The 20,553-nt window shown below is 44.7% G+C and overlaps 1 protein-coding gene across 1 annotated transcript in view; it reads right to left on the bottom strand.

Moving 5' to 3' along the window:
* MTMR8 (myotubularin related protein 8) overlaps positions 1-20,205 on the bottom strand; it is a 33,949-nt gene extending 13,744 nt beyond the window's left edge. The window contains exons 1-8 of the mRNA XM_019540346.1: positions 20,152-20,205; positions 17,824-17,946; positions 16,764-16,926; positions 13,535-13,692; positions 11,793-11,921; positions 10,475-10,609; positions 7,916-8,048; positions 5,275-5,384 (exon numbers count right to left, since the gene is read on the bottom strand). Of these exons, the coding sequence (XP_019395891.1) occupies positions 5,275-5,384; positions 7,916-8,048; positions 10,475-10,609; positions 11,793-11,921; positions 13,535-13,692; positions 16,764-16,926; positions 17,824-17,946; positions 20,152-20,175 (975 nt within the window). The 5' untranslated portion in view covers positions 20,176-20,205. The remainder of the gene's footprint in view (positions 1-5,274; positions 5,385-7,915; positions 8,049-10,474; positions 10,610-11,792; positions 11,922-13,534; positions 13,693-16,763; positions 16,927-17,823; positions 17,947-20,151) is intronic.
* Between the last annotated feature and the right edge of the window lie 348 nt (positions 20,206-20,553).

Here is a 20,553-nt window from a genome sequence, read left to right as displayed (position 1 = left end):
GGTGCAACGGACATTTATACTGCAAGGGTGAAGTCTGTCTGTGCAGGAGGTAGCTTTCTTGGGAGGCCAGCCTGAGACTGTGGAACTAACTCACAAAAGCTAAAGGTGCTCATAGGATTTGGAACAATCTGAAGATGCAGTTAAAACAGAATCTTACTTATACAATTCCTTACCCCACCATGCAACATAGTAGTCACATCACTTAATAATATACTGGAAGGAGCTACATTAGACAAGTCCAAGAACTTATATTGAATAGAACAGGACAGAACTAGAGGGAGCATGCTAACAATGTAGCATATAGATAGCAATAAAGTGATCATTAATTTTCAGACAACCAGGCCTGAACAAGCAAGAATGGACAGAAGCTGTGGCACAAGGCTGGAGGGTTTTAATATCCCTTCCTCTATTCCTAGATTTATAACTTATTGTATTTACTCAAATAAGACAACCCCCATAATTAGATTCTACATTTGGAAAATGTATAAGTTTCTCATAATTTTACAGGTATAAAATCTAAGTATTCGAGGGATGTCTTGAATCCTCCCCTCCGCCTTCCGCACTGCTACAGCAAGGAAAGCAGTGGCTGGCTTGGAGACTGGGGGGAGGTGGTTCAGGTGGCCCCCTTGCCTTCTGCCCTGCCCACTTCTTCCCCCGGCCACCTGCACCCCCCACAGCCTCTGCCCCCTGCTCCAAACTCCCCCCAGTCTCTGCTCCTTCACATCAGTGTCATTACAGCTGACTGGCCAGGCAGACAATGCAGAAGTCTCAGCACTACTGATTGGCTAGGCAGGGAAAGGCATTTCCATGTGTTCTGTGCTGAAGAGAGACCCCAGCCAGAGCTGAGCTGCCCCTGACAGTAGGGGTGGGGTGTAAAGCAGCTGCAGAGGGGAATTGGGGGAAAGAGGGGCTCAACGCCAGTCAGACCAGCAGCAGCTACCTGCTCCCCTCTCCACTTTGCATGCAAATATAAGACTACAGTGCTTTTTCCCCATGCTGTTTAAGGGGGAACACTCTTGTCTTACATTCAAGTAAATAGTGTATTTTTGCAAAAGACATAGCAGGCTCATTAGAGAACAAATAAGATATGTTCCTCACTTGAAAGGGTTTTCAGAGCAAAATATACAATTCTGGGGTAATAAACTGGGAGTAGTGGATGAGCATAGGTTTTATTCATGCAAATCCTCTGCATGGGCAGAAACTAGGGGTGGCCCGATAAAGATTTTCTTGGCTGATACAGATAGTCAATTATTAACCAGTCATATTGGCTGATACCAATCCAATAGCCAATTTACAAGAATGCAGCCAGGTAGCTTGGAAAGCAGCGTCCTGCCAGTAAGTCTGTAGGGGAGAAGGGGCATGGGGGGATTAGATTCGTGAGGGAGAGAATGGGGCAGGGGCAAGCGCTGCCTAGCTAGGGTGGTGAATGAGACCCCAGGGCCGGGAGCAGGACAGAGCTGTGGGCAGCTCATCCAGGGGGCGTGGGACAGGGTGTAGAGGGAGAGGATGGGTCCCCACCGCTGCATGTACCCACGGGGAATGTATGCAGGACATTTGCACCCCTCAGATTTATGCACAAGGTATGCAGGCTGTTTACTGCATGCTCAGTGCCAGGGGCAGCACCAGCCTCTTCCTGGGGTGGGGGGGCCAGGCTGCAGCTGGGCTCGGAACAAGTGGTGGTGGAAGCAGCGCTGGGAGGGGTGCCTACAAGGAATTTTGGGGTGCCTATAGCCTTCCAACCTCCCCCCCCAACACCACCCCTGCTGCCTTTCCCTTGGGAGCCCCCCCAGCTGACTGCATGCCCCCTGCCCACCCTGCAGTGTGGGGCTCCTGAGGATAAGACAGCAGGGCAGAGTGGTCCAAGAGGGGAAGTCCTGGCAGGAGGGCTTAGGGGGCTGGAGGCACCCCAAAACTCCCCATAACCACCCCTTCCAGCACCACTGCCATCTGCCCTACACAGCTGAGCCCAACCCACTCCCGGTCCTGGCCTAGCCCCCTGGGCCTGTAGCAGGCAGCCTGCCCGCACCCTGCACACAAATCCAGTGGGGGCACATGCCCCCCATGCGGGTGCACATAGCAGCAGGGAGCCATCTTCCCTCCCTCCCTCAGCCATGCCCCCTGGATGAGCTGTCTGTGGCTCTGTCCTGCTCCTGGCCCCAGAGTCACATTCACCGCCCTGGCTGGGCAGCACCTGCCCCACTCCCTCCCTCCCTGAAGCACCCTGCACTTGTCAGTATTGAAACACATTGTGTTTTTGTTAGCTCACCCCTGTAACCTACGCAGGTCTTGCTGCAGTCTTTCCCTCCCTACCAGCATGCTCACCTCCCTAGAGGAACAAAGGTAATCTCTGAAAATACACTGACAACATAACTAAAAAGAGCAAGAGAAGACTATGGGGGTCGTTATTGACCACAAGATAAACACGAGCCTTCAATGTGATGCTGCGGCTAGTAAAGTGAGTAAAACACTGGCTTCCATCCATAGATGATTCTCAAGCAAATCTCGGGGCAATCTGGTGGCCACCTATAAGTTTATTAGGGGTGTTCACCAGGATCTGGGGGAATGTCTGTTCACCAGAGTGCCCCAAGGGATGACAAGATCGAATGGTCACAAACTCCACCACCACCAATTCAGGCTGGACATAAAGAACTTCTTTACTGTCCGAGCCCCCAAGGTTTGGCATAGACTGCTGCCGAAGTTGGTTCAAGCACCCATTTTGAATGCCTTCAAGACACTTTTGGATGTTTATCTTGCTGGGATCCTATGACCCCTGCTGATTTCCTGCCCCTGGGCAGCAGGCTGGACTCAATGATCTTCTGGGGTCCCTTCCAGCCCGAATATCTACGAAATCTATGAAGTATTTATGTAAGACAACTGACTTCTGCCAGTCACTTTCTGCATATCTATTTGTTACTAAAAAATTGGGCAATGTGACAAGATCTCTCATTCTGCTAGGTCACACTCTTCCTAAAAGTCCTTGGGAAGACAAAAGCTTGGTTAAAGGTTCAAAATTAAACAGTCTGGCTGCACCCTGTGACAACAGAAAACAAACTTCCAGCAATAACCCCTCACTTCAAGTACCAGAGTGTTTGACAACCAATGAAGAGTTTAGGAAAAGTTGGGTATTGTATGCAATAGGGCTGTGTGAAGCTTTGTCAGCCGATTCAATTCAGGAGATTCAGCCCGGTTCGGGGAATGAATCTCTGAATCCAAATCATATTGGGAGACCAAGTAAAAGCCCCGAATCATTTGGAAAAAGATTCAGGAAAGTTTCAGCTGATTCAGAAATTCGGCCATAGACTAAACAGGCAGCTGACAGATATCTCCAGCTGGTAAATCTGTTGGGGGTGGGAGGGATTGGGGCTGGGGCCCAGCTGGGGTGGGGGGCACACAGGGGAGAGTGCAGGATGCAGGTACAGCTCACTCCAGGCAGAAGGGGGCAAGTGGCAGCAGGGAACAGCCCCTGCTTCCAATGCTGCCACACCCACATCCTGCACCTTCTATGCTAGCTGGCAAGCAGCAGCGTGGCAAAGCCCCTGCTTCCAGCCCTGATGCACATGGTAGTGCTGGGTGCAGGCACTATGCCATGCTGCCGCCCGAAGCAAGCTGCACCTGCTTCAGGCCCACCTACAGCAGCTGTGCATGTGGCAGCAGGGAAGAGCCCCTATGGCTCCTCCCGCTGGGGCAGAGGCAGGCACAGTCAGGGGAGCTGCAGGAGAAACCCCATGGCTGCCCTGCCCAGCCCAGCCCAGCCTCCCAGCACTTTAAAAGAAAAAAAAAAAAAAAAAAGAAAAAGAAACAAAGCCCTGCACTTACTGGCTCTGGAAGCAGCAACTGGGGGCCTCTGAGGGCTTGTGGTAGAGCCACACCCCCGCTTCGCACCCATGTGGCAGCTGCCACATGGCATGAGTGCAGTGCACCTCGGCAGGGTGCCACTCACTGTCTGAAAGCTGGGGCACTCCACATGTCAGCCAGAGCCCGGCAGCACTCAGCCCCAGTGGCCTGAGCTCTCCCGTAGCACTCTGCTGTGCCATGCTGCACCTGCACCATGGGGCAGCTGCCGCACAGATGCCAAGCCAGGGTGGGGTGGGGGGGCATTTCATAGACATTAAGGCTGGAAGGGACCTCAGAAGATCATGGAATAGGCGATTCTTGCTGCCCTGCACTGCAGGGGGGGCCCTGCTACGAGTCCTCAGAGGCACCCTGGTTGCCACTGCCAGATCCAGTGAGTGCAGGGCTTTTTCTTCTTTTTTTAAAGCTCTGCAGTCACCAGCTGCAGGAGCGGTGATTGGGGCCTCTGGGCTCTCATGGCAAACCCCCACTCTGCGCAGCATGGAACACTGGGGGGCAGCGGGGATCACCTTTCCCCACCTGGCACCTGCGCAGCAACTGTCGCATTGTGCGGGTGCAGCACGATTGCCAGGGTGCCACGTGCTATCTGGGAGCTGGGGCAGCACCAGCAGTCACCCAGAGCCCAGTATCACTCAGCCCCAGCTCCCAGGCAGCGCATGGCATCCTGCTGAGCCACGCTGCATCCATATCATTGGGCAGCTGCACCGCAGGTGCCAAGCGGGGGTGGGGAGGGATCCCCACTGCCCCCCACTACACATGGGGCTCTGCCACAAGCACCCAGAGGCCTCAGGTGCCACTCCTGCAACTGGTGAGTGCCAGGCTTTTTTTTTTTTTTTTTTTTTTTAAGTGCCGGGGCTAGGTAGGCCAGCCATGGGGGCTTCTCCTGCAGTTCCCGCTGCCCAGAGAGAAGCACGCACAGCACGAGGAGCTGCCTGGCTGTGCCTGCCTCTTCTTGGCCAATCCAAATCACCAAATCTCTTTGAATCAGCTTCGGAAGATTTGGCCGAATAGATTCAGGACAGAGATCCGAATCGAATCACTGTCCTCCAAATTGGCCGAATCTGAATTGAATACTTCCCTATTCACACAGGCCTAGTATGCAATACTGTCAGATGTCTGTACAAATGTCCTTTTTAACTATTCAAATGGAAATAAGTAAAATCAAATAATAGGAGGTACATTTGTTTCTGTCAGAATACAAGGATAGGTTCATTTCAATTCATGTAAGAAAGCATAAGCATGGAAGATAGGCATTAGAGCCAGTTAGGTCACCCACTTTAAGCCCTGCCACTGCAGGTTCTTTTTCTATAGTTGAGTCCAGTCATTATGCCTTACCCACAGCTGTAGCAAGTCTTTTTTCACAACTGTCACTAATAGTAGTGTATATGTTCTTAAAAATTTCACATGGAGTAGGAGTTTTACCTTGGCAAGGAAGACACCAGCATCCATTACAGCTTTAACGTGCCGCAACCAGCCCGAGTTCTCTAAGCCGGTAAGGAAATCACTCATGGAGGGAGATTTTGTTTCACACACTGACAACATAGAAATAGAAGAATTAGCTGAGATGCCAAAAACTAAATCCCTAGCACACGAGATCTGTCTCCTCTTCCTACTCTTTCCCACATAACAGGAAGAAGTTTGCGTTGTTTCTTAAAACGGCTCTTCCGATTGTTGAAATACAGGCATCAATTTTCTCTGCACCTGCACGATTTTGTGTACAAACCATTTTTTTAGACTACAGAAGGTCCAGGATCTAATAAGGAATAACTCTGGCCTCCTTTGGCTGTCCACTGTTATAATTAAACCTTATTTCAAAAAGTGCATGCTTCAGTCCAAGGTAGGTGATTAAGGCGTTATGGTTTTCTCCAGCCCTTCACTGCCACTGCTCACATCCAATCACCTCCACCAAGTAATCACTGTAGGAAACTGGCTTATGAGAAAGATGGAGAGCTCTAATTTCTAGAGGAAAATAATGTCTTAACCTTGAGAAGGGCTCAGATGTTATGTTGAAAAGCATTACAGTGCAATTCTCCCTCAGCAACTATGACAGACGTTTTATTACTGTCAAGGCCTTGTAGCAAAAGAGCAGCACTTATTCTGCCTCTTCATCCCAAAATAAATCACCCAGCAAAAGGTGCTTTAGGAGTAGTACTTTGGCTCATGACAACTTCTGCATCCCATGAATCTCTGGATTGTACCCCAAGGTCACTTCTAAATTGTGGATGCTACCAAGCCAGCTGATCTGTAACATCAGTGATCTGATCACTTCATAGTTAGACAACCATTACATTAGTGACTGCAAAACAAAATGAGAATAATATACAAGTACTTATCCTTTGCCTCATAGGCACTTACTTATTTTTGCGGGAGGGGGCTTAAGATGATTGATATATGACCCCTGCCCACCAGTTTATGAGGAACGGGATGCGTGTGTGGGCACACATGTGTGAGGGGACAGGAGGCGGCACAGGCTACACAGTGGAGGGCATGGGGAACACGTGCCCACCGAGATTTCTGTGCCCAGTGGGGTGTGAGGATGCAACTGGGGACACAAGGAGCACTGTGCTGCTCGCCAGCAGCAGAGACAACTCCGTGCACTGACCTCTTGGTGGTCATGGCAGTATGGCTCTACCTCCCACGCTGGGTCCCACCCACTGAGCCACGGAGGTGGCTCCTGCCCCAGAACTGGTGTGGTCCCACTGCAGCCCATGCCCCACTGTCGGCACAGAAATCTTGGGGAGCACATGCTCCTCCCACTGAGTCACCTATGCCCCTGTCCCCTCACACTCCCATAGATTTACCTGCAGGAGACACTCTGCACTACTGTTTTGTCCCCACGTGCATGTGCAAGCATATATCCACATGGCGTCCCCTGGCACCAGTTGCCCTCCCTGTTCCCTCCAGCCCCAAACAGCCTCTTGCAGGCCAGAACTCTGCCCACCATTTCCCACATTTTTTCCTTTAAAGGAGAAAATCTATCTATTTTTCTCTGCAGCAAACAAAAAACCTGGATCCCTGGTAATAGCTCAGGGCCTCAGTCATCATTCCTAAGCACATCACCTTACATCCAGCATGCTCAACATAACTGAATCCAACTTGCACAACAGAAAATATAGAAATATTATGTAATTTTCCTCAGGTGTGGCCCCCTGACAGTCCTTTTCCCAAAGGGGGCCAAGGCCCTCGGGCTCCACACACTTGGCACCTATGCTTTGTTTATAAGGCTGAGCAACAGGTCTAACAGCATCAGCTTACAGCGCTTCTCAGCACCCCCTGCCAGCAGCATAATACTAAGAGTATTGTCAATAAGTCAGCCAGAGTACTACGATAATATTCATGCTCTTCTTTCATTACCATTTCTAGCATCACTTTTGTAACACGACACAGCTATCAGCTTCAAAAGACTTACTCCTATTTACAATCATAGGAATGAGAGACGAATCAGGTCCTCAGTTCCTGAAAGTCTTACCTAAATTTTGATAGCTCAAAACCTCACACAGCAGTCTAGATTTGTACTTGCTTTTGCATGCACACACACATTTTCATTTGTCATGTCTTTCTATATAGTTGTCAGCCTTCCTACAGAACTCTGTAAATGTCTCGCATCACACAAACTACAACACAAACCAAAAACAAAAAAACCACACACCCTTACACTTTAGTCACATTTCAATACTTCACCAATTAACTGATAAACTGTACTAGTGGCAAAATACTGCAGTCCTTTTTTAATGTGCTTTAATTTGTATAAACAGTTAAGAGATTTATATGTTGTAGGATATTTAAATACTAATATTCATTCTAATTTTAGGATAAAATTAAGAATTTCTTTCTTGCCAGACATTTTAAAAATACTTTAGTATCAGTTAGTTTTGCAAAAGAGATCACTTTTATCCACTTCAGTAAATTGAGCACAAAGGCAAGAATTCCTCTGCTAATTTGTTTCCTTTCCCATGCCCTCAAAGTGCACATATATACTGTACTTATTCCAGAATGGGTAAGGCTGTTATATCAAGCAACAGTTACCACTACTACACAGAGCAGCCAAAAGTGAAAAATTTACCTTCCAGGAGTTTCTGCAGACTATTCCTCATCACATGGATGTTTTCTATGCCAATGAACTTAAAACGAATGTTGTCATAGTGATCTTCATTCTCATATCCCTTTCCTGCAGCTCGGTTGGCCATGGCATTTAACTGAAGAAATTATACAGAAAAAAATGCATAAATGAACCTGGCTTGGAAACGCTTTTCATTTCCCAGAGCAAATATCAAGCAAAGCCATTCATAGAAGTATTTTTTGCTTTATAAATTGTTTCCAATAGTTATATTACAATTACATAGGCATCAGCTGTGAGTTAACACAAAGCAAAAGCCTATGAAAAACCTGGATGCCAATTTCAGGCTTCCTTAGACAAGCTTTTTATGCTGGTCTTACTATTGACAAGTCTGTTATCAGGCAGAGAGGTTTGACTCATTTTCTTTTTAACTCAAAAACTGTAAGGAGGGGATTGGGGAGAAATGAATCAGCTCGAAGTGCTAGTTACAGATGGACCTAGCTCCTTCATCCAGTAGGAGCATCTTTACAGAAACACCATAAATATACATGTGCTTTAGAAATAGTACAGGCTTCCAAAACATTTTACAAACAGTCCTCCTACAAGAGATCATTGAATTCGTCACTGAACTATAGCCACCTTGGGGAAAACATGGCAGATTTTTAATAGTGCCCAGCAACGTTAAACTTAGAGCAGCAAGAACCCAACTGAAATGTAGGAAGCAGTTTGGAAAAATGCTGAGTGCACAAACAACAATTAGTCAGAACTATTATCAAAACTACTGAAAGATCTTTAATGCTCAAATGAGTAGCTCACTTCTACCTTCCAGTCTCAAAATTATGGATTTTTGGAAACAGAGTAGCTTACCTCCACTAAATAAAAGAGGCAGATGGGGGAGGGGAGATATACATGGCTACATATCCCTAGCAGTGCAAAGTGAAAATAAATCTAGATAACTGAATTGAAGGCTGAGAGGTGATCTTGTGGCCGCCTACAAATTCATTAGGGGGATGCAGCAAGAGATTGGAGATGCTCTGTTCACCAGGGCGCCTCTTGGGGTAACAAGGAACAATGGTCACAAACTGACAGAGAGCAGATTTAGGCTAGATATCAGGAAAAACTTCTTCACAGTCAGGGTGGCCATACTTTGGAATGGGCTTCCAAGGGAAGTGGTGCTCTCCCCTACGTTGGGGGTCTTTAAGAGAAGGCTGGATAGGCATCTGGCTGGGGTCATCTAACCCCATCTCTTTGCTGCCTAGGCAGGGGAGTCAGAGCTCAATGATCTCTTGAGGTCCCTTTCGACCCTAGCATCTATGAATCTATGAATTCTACTTTGCCAGGTTAGACACTGACTGCCTGGAAGAGGATATGTGGCTAATAATTCCCTCCTTTGTTGCGCCATGGCATATCACTAACAGCAATTCAAGACAAATGCCAGTGGAACACCTCTGAAAGTGCAAGTGAGGGGCACTAAAATGCCAGATGAATGATAATTACAGCCTAAATGGTGCAATGGGATTAGCTCTCAGAAACACCAGCCAAAGCACGTGCCCTGGGGCACTCATCAAAATACCATATTGTTCTCATGTATAACTTGCCCCCCAAATATAACATACACCTTTTTTTTGTGAAAGGACTGAAGGGATAGTGGTGGTGATGAAGAGCAGGGGGAGGAGGGGAGGGCAGGGAATGTTACCTTGGAGTGCAAGCAAGTAACTGAGGTCTGAGGCATCTGTGTTTGGAGAAATGGGCAGCGGGGGTTAATCTGGCATTCAGGCCATACAAGCAGTGCCCGATTCAGCACACTGAGTCTGAGGCCCTGTACTGGCTCTGCAGCTGTGCACCAAGTCCAATTCAGCACACAGCCCCAGAGCCAGCATGTGGTCTCAGACTTGGCTCACCTGGTCCACCCTGGCATGCAGCACTGGAGTCAGACTCCACATGATGGGTCCAGGGCGATGTGCTGGGTCAGACTCAGCACATCAGCCAAAGAGGAACCCTGCATGCCAGCCTGATCTGGCTGATCTCCCCATGGGTCCGGGAATTTGGTGTTGGGGGGAAGAGGGAGATAGGTAGGAAGTGGTGGTAATGTGGATATGGATATGGGCACTTCAGTCTTGTGGAAACAGTAGTTTAGATTCTCATTTCCATCTCAATGATAAATTCAGAGTGTAATTTCCAGACTGGAACGATGCACTATCCTACTCAGCCATGAAACTGTTGTTAACCTTGGACAGTACTTAACTATAATCTCAAATAATCCATAATACTCCAGAAATAGATGTGCTCCTAACATGAATGCAGTTTTATTAATGGAAGGCAGACGACACATTAAGGACAAAAACAGCAGCTGGATCCCAAATCCACCATTAAAATGTAACAGCGGGTGGACACCCAGCTTCATGGGCAAGGAAGGAATGACCTTGATACTTTTAGCATAGGTTTACAAAGGCTCCTTCATGCTTCATGAGATTGGATATGAAAACCAGCATCCAATGGAAACTGTGTTGCCATAACACAAATATGAACTTTAAAAACATCCACAACTCCTATATCAAGTGATACCTTTGGCCTTGTGTCTACAACATACATGAACGGACTCCCCGGGTTGGCCTGTCTAATCGCCTGCAGCATCTGTTCATCCTCCAGACAGCGGGCACTGAACCCAGAAAGGGGCTGACTACAGCGGCATATGGCAGCCTGAAACAGATAATTTACACAGCTTATAATACAGACAGCTAGCAACGTTTATAGCTTCAAGGAACAATATATCTGGATATTGCCAGGATTCTACTGTTTCATTGAAAAATTTCCATTAAATGGAGAGACTGAAAGAATAACTCTAATAGTGTTTTCATCTACTCCTCACAAGAGCTTTGGGAATCTGAAGTGGACATGGTACTAAGAAAACAGCCATCCACCCTTCCCCATCCTCCTTTACCACCTTCTTAAAGTCCACTCCTCTACTGACTGACTCCTAACCAGTTTGTTTGTTGCCCCGCTACTCAACTTCAATCTGTTGAAGAACAGCTTTGTCTTTTCTTCTTTATGACTTTAACATGGTAACACCGTTCCAGACTTGAGGGAACACTGTACGCGATTATATAATTGCAGCTGTTTCCAACAACACAACTCCATACAATCTCTTGGTCAGAAGACACTTCCTCAGGAAGTGACCAAGAGTCAGTGATTTAACTGTGAAAGCATTTGCTAACCTCTGTGCCCAAAACACTGCTGAGAAGGCAAAGTTAATAACTTACACTATTATTCAGTGAGGTTAAAATTCACTTATTCTCAGTTAATATAAAATCAGGTAGTTGTTCTAAACTATTTCCTTCTGTTCAGACTTTGGTAGATTTAGCTGAGTTGAGATGCAACTTGTTAAAGATTGCCCAAAGTAACTAATTTGGTAATCTGAAGACTCAAAAGATAGGAAACACACATGCCTTTTATGTAGGTTTAAGGGACAGGGTCATATCAAGCATTCTTTAATTTTGGAAAGCTGGGGAAAGAGGAGCAGAGGAAAGAAAATGTCAGAAAACTTTTAATAACTGAACTCCTCTGAATGTTTAAAACTAATTGCACTTGAATAGCTTTGTTCATACAAGGACCTTATGGCATATAAGAAGCAATTAAGTCTGCATTTCCTAGAAAATATGCTATACCATTGGTGGGGAAACCCTGCATCAAACTCAGTTCTGGGATAACCTGCCAATTTGCTTCAACTAACTTGCTCGAACACCCTGAACAAATCAACAGGAAAACTGGAACAGAATCTAAGAGCTGCAGCTCTCAACCTCTTGCTCCAAATAGAGCACAATCCTCCTCCACTTGAACGCTGATAGGGCAACAAGAACAACAGAGTAAAATGAACATAACTAACATTATTTTGTTTGTAGAAGTAGGAAAGCACTGGGATCCGCCCTCTGCTTCTGAACTTTGAACTTCCAAGCACGGTTGCCTTACTAGCAGCTTTAGGCACCACTATTTCTGGAGGATATGTGTTGCAAACCTAAATAGGAAGTAGAGAGAGATACAGATATTACAATACTTATCAGTTATTACTATTAATAGAGAAATTAAATATTTGTTTCTTAGCATTAATACACAGTACCCATGGATTATCTTGATAGATTCAATAGCATCTCTCAGCAGAAGCAGCAAAACAAGAATCTACCAGGAACCATGAAATAAAATGTATGTGGTACCTGAATATGTGGTATGATTTCAATTTGTTCTTCTACATCATGAAACAGTGCAACAACACATGCAAAAAGCAAGACTACATACAACAAACACATTTCAGTAGGATCTCCTTTTGGTATTCCAGCAAATTAACAGCTTGTGTGTAGGAACAAAGACTGGATATAAAGAAGTGGTTGTTCTTAAATTATACAAAATAAAAATGCTCCCTACAGAATCCTATGCATCTTAGAGTGAGTTCTCAGCACACATCTCTGACTTCCTCAAATACAAGTGCTATTCTGGCACCTAATTTTCAACACCTCAAATGAAGTGTGAATCACTTAAATGTGTATAATCACATACATAAAATCTATTCTCACCATTTGACTTTGAGGTTTTATGGGTTAAATCTAAAGGTAGAAACCTTAAGGAAATGGAAAAAAAAAAGTGAGAAAATCAAAAAAAAAAAGTAAGAGTTACACCCTGGGACCTAAAGCTTCAAAAATTACTGGGTGCACATCTTCAGATGTCAGCTTCCCTTAAAAGGTCTCAAATTGGAAATCCAAAGACTTAGACGTCTCAAATTACTACTAAGTTCTGAAAGCTGAGGCCTGTGTGCCTTGATGGGTACCCAAGACAAGGTAGCAGGAATATGTGAAAGGGATTCAAGCTGAGTAACAATTTAGTATATTATGTTCCATCTCTCTCAGATCTGTCTTCTACGCCTTTTAGCCAAAAAACGTTTTACAACATCAAAAGCAGCAGAAAGTTATGATTTTTGAATACATGATATTTTGCATACCTAAACTATTTTTTGCCTTATATTGCTTCAAGGTTGGAAAGAAAGCAGGGAAATGGCAGTGACATTTTATTAAGGGCAAGGGGATGAAGTCTTTTTTTCTAGGTAGAACAGAGAATTAGCCAGCTGGCTATTATTCCCCCACACCACCTTTGGTACCACCTACAGGACACACCATTGTTCCATTCTTCTTCTATATGGCAGTTACCCACCAGAGTACAGAGATGCTGGGATGGGGGTTCCCTTTTTACTTTGGGAAGCTAAAAAACATCAGTTTCCTGAGGACTGGCAAAAGTGGTCTGAGGCTTCTCTAGTGGGCTGAGAAGTGGTTTGAGGCTTCTCTAGAAAAATGACTATCAGCTACTTTATCAGTGTGATCAAGCAAATCAAGGTAACCCTGTTCTTTTACAGTATCTGTTAGCTCTGTTCTACCTACCTCATATCTACCTAGCTCTATCAGGGTAGCTCTGTTCTTTTACAGTATCGCTATCAGATTTCACAAGATGTTGTTGCTTCAGCTAAACCCAATTGACTCACTCCTCCATGGTACTGCTGAGGTAGCGGTCAGCGGGTTGCCACACATCATCAGAACAACAGAAGGGATTGCTGTGCCAACCGCAATTACTTTGCACCAGAATTACCTCGTAGTCTTTATTAGCATCTGTTATTTCCCAGTAGTCATTCGGAATCCCCATTCGCTGGTAATCTACTTTTAAATCAACCATCTTCCATCCAATTTCACGGTTATCTTTAGGCATTTTGGGGTTATAAGAGAAAGCATAAAGTTCTTCAGGTTTCACTGTGGAAACAAAATAAAACATTAAATCATGAGAGAGTTATAAAGTTTAAACTCTTACACAGAAAAATGAGGTTTGCCACTTAGTCTTAAAGGTTTTCTCAGGGTCACTATGCAAATCACCATCCAGCAGAAGTGTTCCAAATGAATGAATACTGGCTGAAGCCCTCAGAAAATAGTACTGTAACTGGAAGGCTTAGAAACACACACTTCATTATATTATACCAGGAGATGAAAAACACAAGCAAGTCACTCTATGTGCAGTACTGGTTGATTATGGTATATAGTAATTGTACTCAGCGGTTCTCAACCTTTTTGGACTAAAGGCACCCTTCACTGGACACAAGGCTCCATGACTCCTGGTAATTGTCACCCAATTTCAAAAAATAATTTATGTATTACAGTGCTAACAGGGACTGGGCAGTAGGTGTTGGGGATTGTCCACACAGGGGCAAGCCTGAGCTGGGTTTACATAACTAGCATCTCACACCTTACTTATTGCCTCACACGTGGTGGCACCCTTCAAAGAATCTGGGCGCCACAATATCCTGGCTGAGAACTACTGCTTTACGAGTTGTTTGTTAAAAACTTTTCTCGTATTTGCCTTGAGGAAATCCTTATACACTTGTTGTAACAACGAGCACTCAGTCTAATTCATGAGTGCAAGCACACAAACATTGTCCATCAGAACAAAGTTAACATGGTTACACATCCCTAGCAGTGCAAAGTGAAAATAAATCCAGATGACTGAATTCTACTTTACCAAATCAGACACTGACTGGCTGGAAAAGGGAAATGGCTAATAATTCCCTCCTTTACTGCTCCAGCTACCCCCTCATAGGGATGCTACAGTAAACCTGTAGCATTTCATAGCTATAAGCAGTGATGTGCACTCTGCACAACACCAGAAGCTTATTTATGATCCTATGTCACATGCAGTACTAGAATTAAAACTGCATAAAGGAGAAGACTGGATAGTTTAAGAGTTAGGGGAATGCAACTGTTGAAATTAGTCTAGGTCAACAAAACTTCAACTGAATGCATTGTCATAACTATTATTTGACAGCTAATACAAAGCAAATCTCTGTCCCATGGTCATTTTCCAGTAGACAGCTGGCAATACCACAAAATTCCATTGTAAATGGCACCCTTGCTGGGAGCACCCAACATCAACCTATTAATTCAGGCCTTGAGATGGTCTGTACTGGGGATAAGGCACTTTCCTAGGGCAGCAGGGTAGAAGTCTACACCTAAGTGGATATAAAACAGGTTAACAAAAACAAAAGAAATCCACATTTCACTTTATAAAATGAAACCCATTTAAAGAGAATTCTGAAAGGATAAAAGCCTCACCCAGGCCCTAAAGGGTAAGGCTTAATTTTTAAACACTTTGAAGATGATGTTCATGCAATAGGGCTCCTCTTGACGTGGATACAAGCAAGCCACTGAGCTTTTAAAAGCCAATGCCTGGGCGCTGGAACCAGTGTCTTCTGAAGTAGTAAACCAGCTTTGACAACATCTCTTCAGCAGGTACAGAGAGAACATTTTCTATGTTTTAGTTTATTCAGTTTGTACATGAAACCGACTAGTTCAGTGACAATGAGAAACTGAATGGGGGTTAAAAAGCAGAACACCTTACTCTCCTTTTCTAATCGATGAATAAAAACAAAGCATGAGGATGAGATTAATTACCTATGATTACTTGTTTCACATAACAATTTTATGTGCAAAAAATATATCCTGATTAACTTTTCCCTCACACACTCAGTACATTTAATATAGTCAAACTGACAAATCCAACTGAACTGCAGTTTCTATCCAAAACCACTTGACATGGATCACAAAGACCTTATAATGCGATAAAGGGGAGAGGAAGAAATTGAATACAGATTACCTGAGCCAGAAAGGCCATGAAGTGATATAACTACTTAAATAAATGTATATAGTCAAAATGCATCACCCTAGTTAGCAAAAAGACACCACCAAATTACATTAAACTATGAGAATCAACCTTTCTTTAGGAAAATAAGCAAAAAAAAAAAAAAAGTAGAGACGCCACAGATTAAAATAAATAATACCCAGAATCAAAATGTCCCCGCTTATTGGCTTATAACTAAAATTGGTCATTTAAAAACAAAGTAATTATAATCAGCCCTTTCACATCCGCAGTGTCCCTGCTGGTGCTGCCCATATACAGAAGGCTTCTTTGGCCTGCCTCCCCTCCCCATTTTATCACGCAGTCTTTTCAACATCATTGACGTGTTCTTCTGAAAGAGCACAGACAAACATTTCAAAAGTGAATAATAGGATGCAGAAAGAGGTAATGCAGAATCCACATTAATGCAGAAAGGGGTAATAAGAATCTGGCCTAATTAGCCCTCATGTCTTCATCTCACAGTGAGGCAGTTAGTTATCAGACATCCCCACAGAAGTTAGGTTTCCTTAACAAGGGGCTGGAAAAGGTCATTAAGGGAGAGTCCCAAATATGGAAAAACTGCCCTGAGACGGTAGGGGGAAAAACCCAAGGAGGAAACACTGTAGATTGCTTTTCTGCAAGAAAACAAAAGAGTCTGAGCACAAATGGAAGAGATCCTAGGAATTCAGGACTAGGGCAGACAGATGACATTTTACATGTTCATTTGTTTGGAGTTCTCATGGGCAATTGCTATTTAGGGACCCCAGAGGAAAGTACAGCGTTGAGACTCTGAAATTCCAAATGTGGTTCTGCAAGCCCTGGAGTAGCAAGCAGAAGAGGACGCCTAGAGAGTGCAAAAGCCTGTGCGGCTGTTCCACAGGACCTCGCAATTCTTTCCTCAGGACTTTTCCAACACCCTTATTTACACAAAACGTATATTCTTGCAAGCCAGTGGCCTTATTCAAGGGCCAGAACTTTACACAGCAAACTGCTGCAGCACAAAGAGCAGCTGGCAGTAATGAAATTAGTTTGCATTTTCAAATCATTCCTTTCTGTCCCAACTGAGGAAAGCCAACAGCCTGATAATAACTTCCCTTGCTGCAAAAACAAACCTGCCAGCTAATTACATTTACAGATTTCAAAACAGACTCACACTCACCTGGCTGTGAAAGTTTAAGCAAGGAGGTATACACTTCATGGCAGTCCCGTTCATGTCCGATGACAAAGTGTGCCACACGGAAGTTCTTGCAGTGAATAAGCAGTGGGCATCCAGTTGTGGTCAGAGGCAGCTTCTCAACAGTAGCAATATGATGATGTAGAATCTGAAAAACAGGAAGGGAAAGTCTTTCAAACTTCACTGACTGGTTGTAGGATTAAGACTGGATACAAAAATTTTGCAATACACAGGCTTATTCTCTACGAATTAATGACTTTTTATCAAGTCATGTTAAAAATACAAACAGTCATTCAACTTGAGTTAGTTAACGAAGGGAGAGATGATAATGCATTTTCTTTACACAGTAAAAATGAAGAAAGGAAAATAAGAGCTATGGTGGAAACTATTTGTGACACTGGAAATTATTTTTATGTGGAAAGTTAGAAAAATATTTACACTGCTCACATATAATGGCACCAACTATTGCATCATTTCCAAAGTTCATGAATTACATTATGAAAAAGCCAAAACAACAACTCTGAAGATGCTGAACCTACTCGAATAAAAAAAGGTTCAAAGGTCTTCAGCTGAAAATTCTGTAGAACCCAAGGTAATATAATAAAGATGTGTGCTTGCTGCACTTGAGAGCTGCTTATAAAGGGAAGACAGTTGTAACTGTACCTTCACCTATTTTTTTTTAGAAATAAAAACCAAAGGAACCACAATTACTATTACTAATAATAACAAGTTGCTAGGTCTTTGTCTTTAGTACTTTTAACTCCTGTCAAAGTACTAAACTTGGAGAACAAAGTCCGACAAGCTACATTCTATTTTTAGTTCTAACACCGACTCACTTTGTGACCTTGATCGAGTCACTTTACCGCTGTACCCATTTCCCTGGTGAAGACTTCTATTTTTATACAGCACTTTGAAGTAAAATGCTATAAAAATGCTATTAGTAGGTCTTCAAAATTTAAAAGCCTGCAATTACAGACAAAACTAGCATCAGCAATTTTTATATAAGCATTTGGGGGGGAAAAAAATAGCACACACTACAACATACCCATGTTTCTTTTCGAACTTCAGCTGAAGCTTCCACATAGATAAGATGGGTAGCTGTCAGGTAGAGTGTCCCATTTGCTGGCTTCCTGTTTGTATAACGATCTAGTAATTTAACATTTTCTACCTGCAACATAAAAAAATGGAGAAAAAACAAATTAATTAAGACCTTTTATTCAGGCGTCTCTCTCTCAAAAAGGACACTAAGCAGATAAAAGAATTTAGTATTAGCAGATGAGTAAAAAAATCAGGCAAAAAGTTAGGAAATAACTTTGCATGCATGTAAAAGATAGTCACTGACCTGAAACAAGATTGAAGATTTCAGTAGAAAGTAAAATGCTAAGCAACTGAAACTGAAGATTCAGACTGCTGATCCTTTCCCATTGCATTTCAATGCATACCAATAACTTTCATAATGTTTTTTTACCCGTACAATAAAAACAAGCCCTATGTGTATTAAAGTGCCAAAGAACTAACATCAGTAGTTAATGGATCCTTGCACACATTATAGAACATATGAATAAAAGGTTAATGTTAACGGCTAGTCCATATCAATGAACAAGGAGCTGGCAGGATATGCTTTCTGCAACTGAGAGAGGTAACAGTAACATTTGCAACAGTATCCACTATCCTGAGAGTTTACTTGCTCTAATTAAGTTACCTGCTGATTGCTACCACTTTCTAGTGCAAGAAACAGTTGTAAATTTAAAGAATCCTCCTCCAACCAAATCAAAGATCAGGAGCTCCCTTCTGCTTCCACTTCCCCACTGCCTCTTGCTGTTGTATTACAGATCAGAGAAAATATCTGAAAGCTGCATCAAATTGACTGACTTCCCCAAACTCGAAAGTGAACCTTTTGAGCAAAATGTGAGGGACTTTAAAAATATACTCTTAAATGAAAGCAAAGACATAAAGCATTACCTGGAACTTATGTGGATCTAAAATTGAATCAGTCCTAACAAGCTGTAACAGGCTGACCAGAGGTGCTAGTCAAACTTTTCAACCAAAAATCTTTTTTTAGAACTTCTAAAGAAAGTTTTTGTTGAAAGCTTAGATTTTCTGTCAACACCAAAAAAATCATGAAAACAAATGTTGATCTTTGGAATATTTTGTGAGAAAGTCCATCTTCCAAAGTAACACAGTATAAGACAGGCTCCAAGTCCTACCTACAGATTGGCCACAGGGGAAGCAGCAGTTCAAGACCATCTACCTCATCCCACCAAAATCTCTCAGCTTCCCTGACCAGACCTATTGATAGGCCTGTACAGCAAGTAAATTTACTCCAAAGAGGTGAAAGCAAGCACAGAATCATCAGCTGGACCCCGACCTGATGTGACCAGAATTCATTTGCAAGTGACCTAGGAGTGGAAATTTCTGTGCCTAGTTCCAAAACCCAAAGGAAAACAAGTACAGTACAGCTAAGCCAGGACCTACATACATGTTAAAACCTTTAGCCCTATTCACACCTCTTCTCTTTAGAAAGTAAGGAAATAATTTTGATTATTCGGCATGGATCTTAACTTGCTTTGAAATAAGCCAGTTACCAGTCACTGCTAGCTTTACCCCAGCTTGCAAACCAACTTTTGATCCTTTAACCTGGCTCTAAAGCAGGATGCAAACTACCGCTGGAAAGGACGGCGCTTGTAAGCTGCCAGCATGCAGCGAGGACAGCGTCCTGTGCAGAAAGAACTCCAGTTGGGGTTGTCCTGGAGTCCCGGAAATTAGATGTAAATCACATGAAGACAAATGAGGCACCCGGGAGATCAAGAATAGGGCATTCATTAAAATAAACATGAACTATCAAATCTGCTTTAGGCAATCGGGGCCTTCAGGTAATCCAGGCTGTAGCCATATGGGTCAAGAGGACAAGGCAATTGGGACTCATTGCCAATGAGTCCCAATTGCCACTTCCTCTCGACCCATACAGCTACAACCTGGATCCCAGAATCGGATTTAGACAGTCTCTAAACTGTAACGTTAATGTGCATTTGCCTGCCTGACACGCTCTGTCAGGGAGGCGCACGAGTATGCAGGGCAGGATGCCCGTGTCATGTGTCGTGGACATGCTCACATTTTGGAAACGTGGAGCAGGGCGAGGGGGCGGCCCTGACGCCCAGCCCCATCTAGGCTTCTCAACCGGGGACCCGGTCCCCTCAGGGCTTCTCAACCGGGCCTGTGGTGCGGGGCGTGGGAGCAGGGGCCGAAGCCCCGAGGGCAGCTGGAAGGCCCCGAGCACGGGGGCAGCTCCGGGGCCTCCTGGGGACGAGGGAGGAGAGGGAGCCAGGCCGGGCCGGAGCCCATGCCGGGGCGGGAGCTGTCGCGGACTCCTCACCTTGGGCGTGGTGATGTGCTCCATGGTGCGGCCGCCGCCATCTGCGCCGGGCCACTCCCGCTCTAAACATCGCGACACCCGCGCGAAGCCGCGGCAGCCATTTTGGAGCAGGGCAAAATGCCCCGGGGAGGAGCGGACTGGAGCGGAGCGGCGAGGCGCGTTTCGTGCACCGCGCGGAGTCCCTCGCTGCCGCGGAGCCGCACACGGGGGGGCTGGGCGTAGGACGGCTGCGTTTGTGGCCTGGAGCCAGGGGGAGAGGTTTCCTCCCCCGGGCTGAGCTCAGCAACCTCCCTGCAACCTCTGTCCCTGGGTGGGGGCAGGGGGCAGCACTGCGCACGTCACTGACAGATCGTCATGGACAGCTGGGGTTGGACGGGACCTCAAGGGGTCACATCTAGACCA

The sequence above is a fragment of the Crocodylus porosus genome, unplaced genomic scaffold, assembly GCF_001723895.1.
Source record: "Crocodylus porosus isolate Cpor-Errol unplaced genomic scaffold, CroPor_comp1, whole genome shotgun sequence".
NCBI classification, from domain to species: Eukaryota; Metazoa; Chordata; order Crocodylia; family Crocodylidae; genus Crocodylus; species Crocodylus porosus.
The sequence above is the reverse complement of the archived record's forward strand: the minus strand, read 5'-3'. Positions and strand labels throughout refer to the sequence as shown.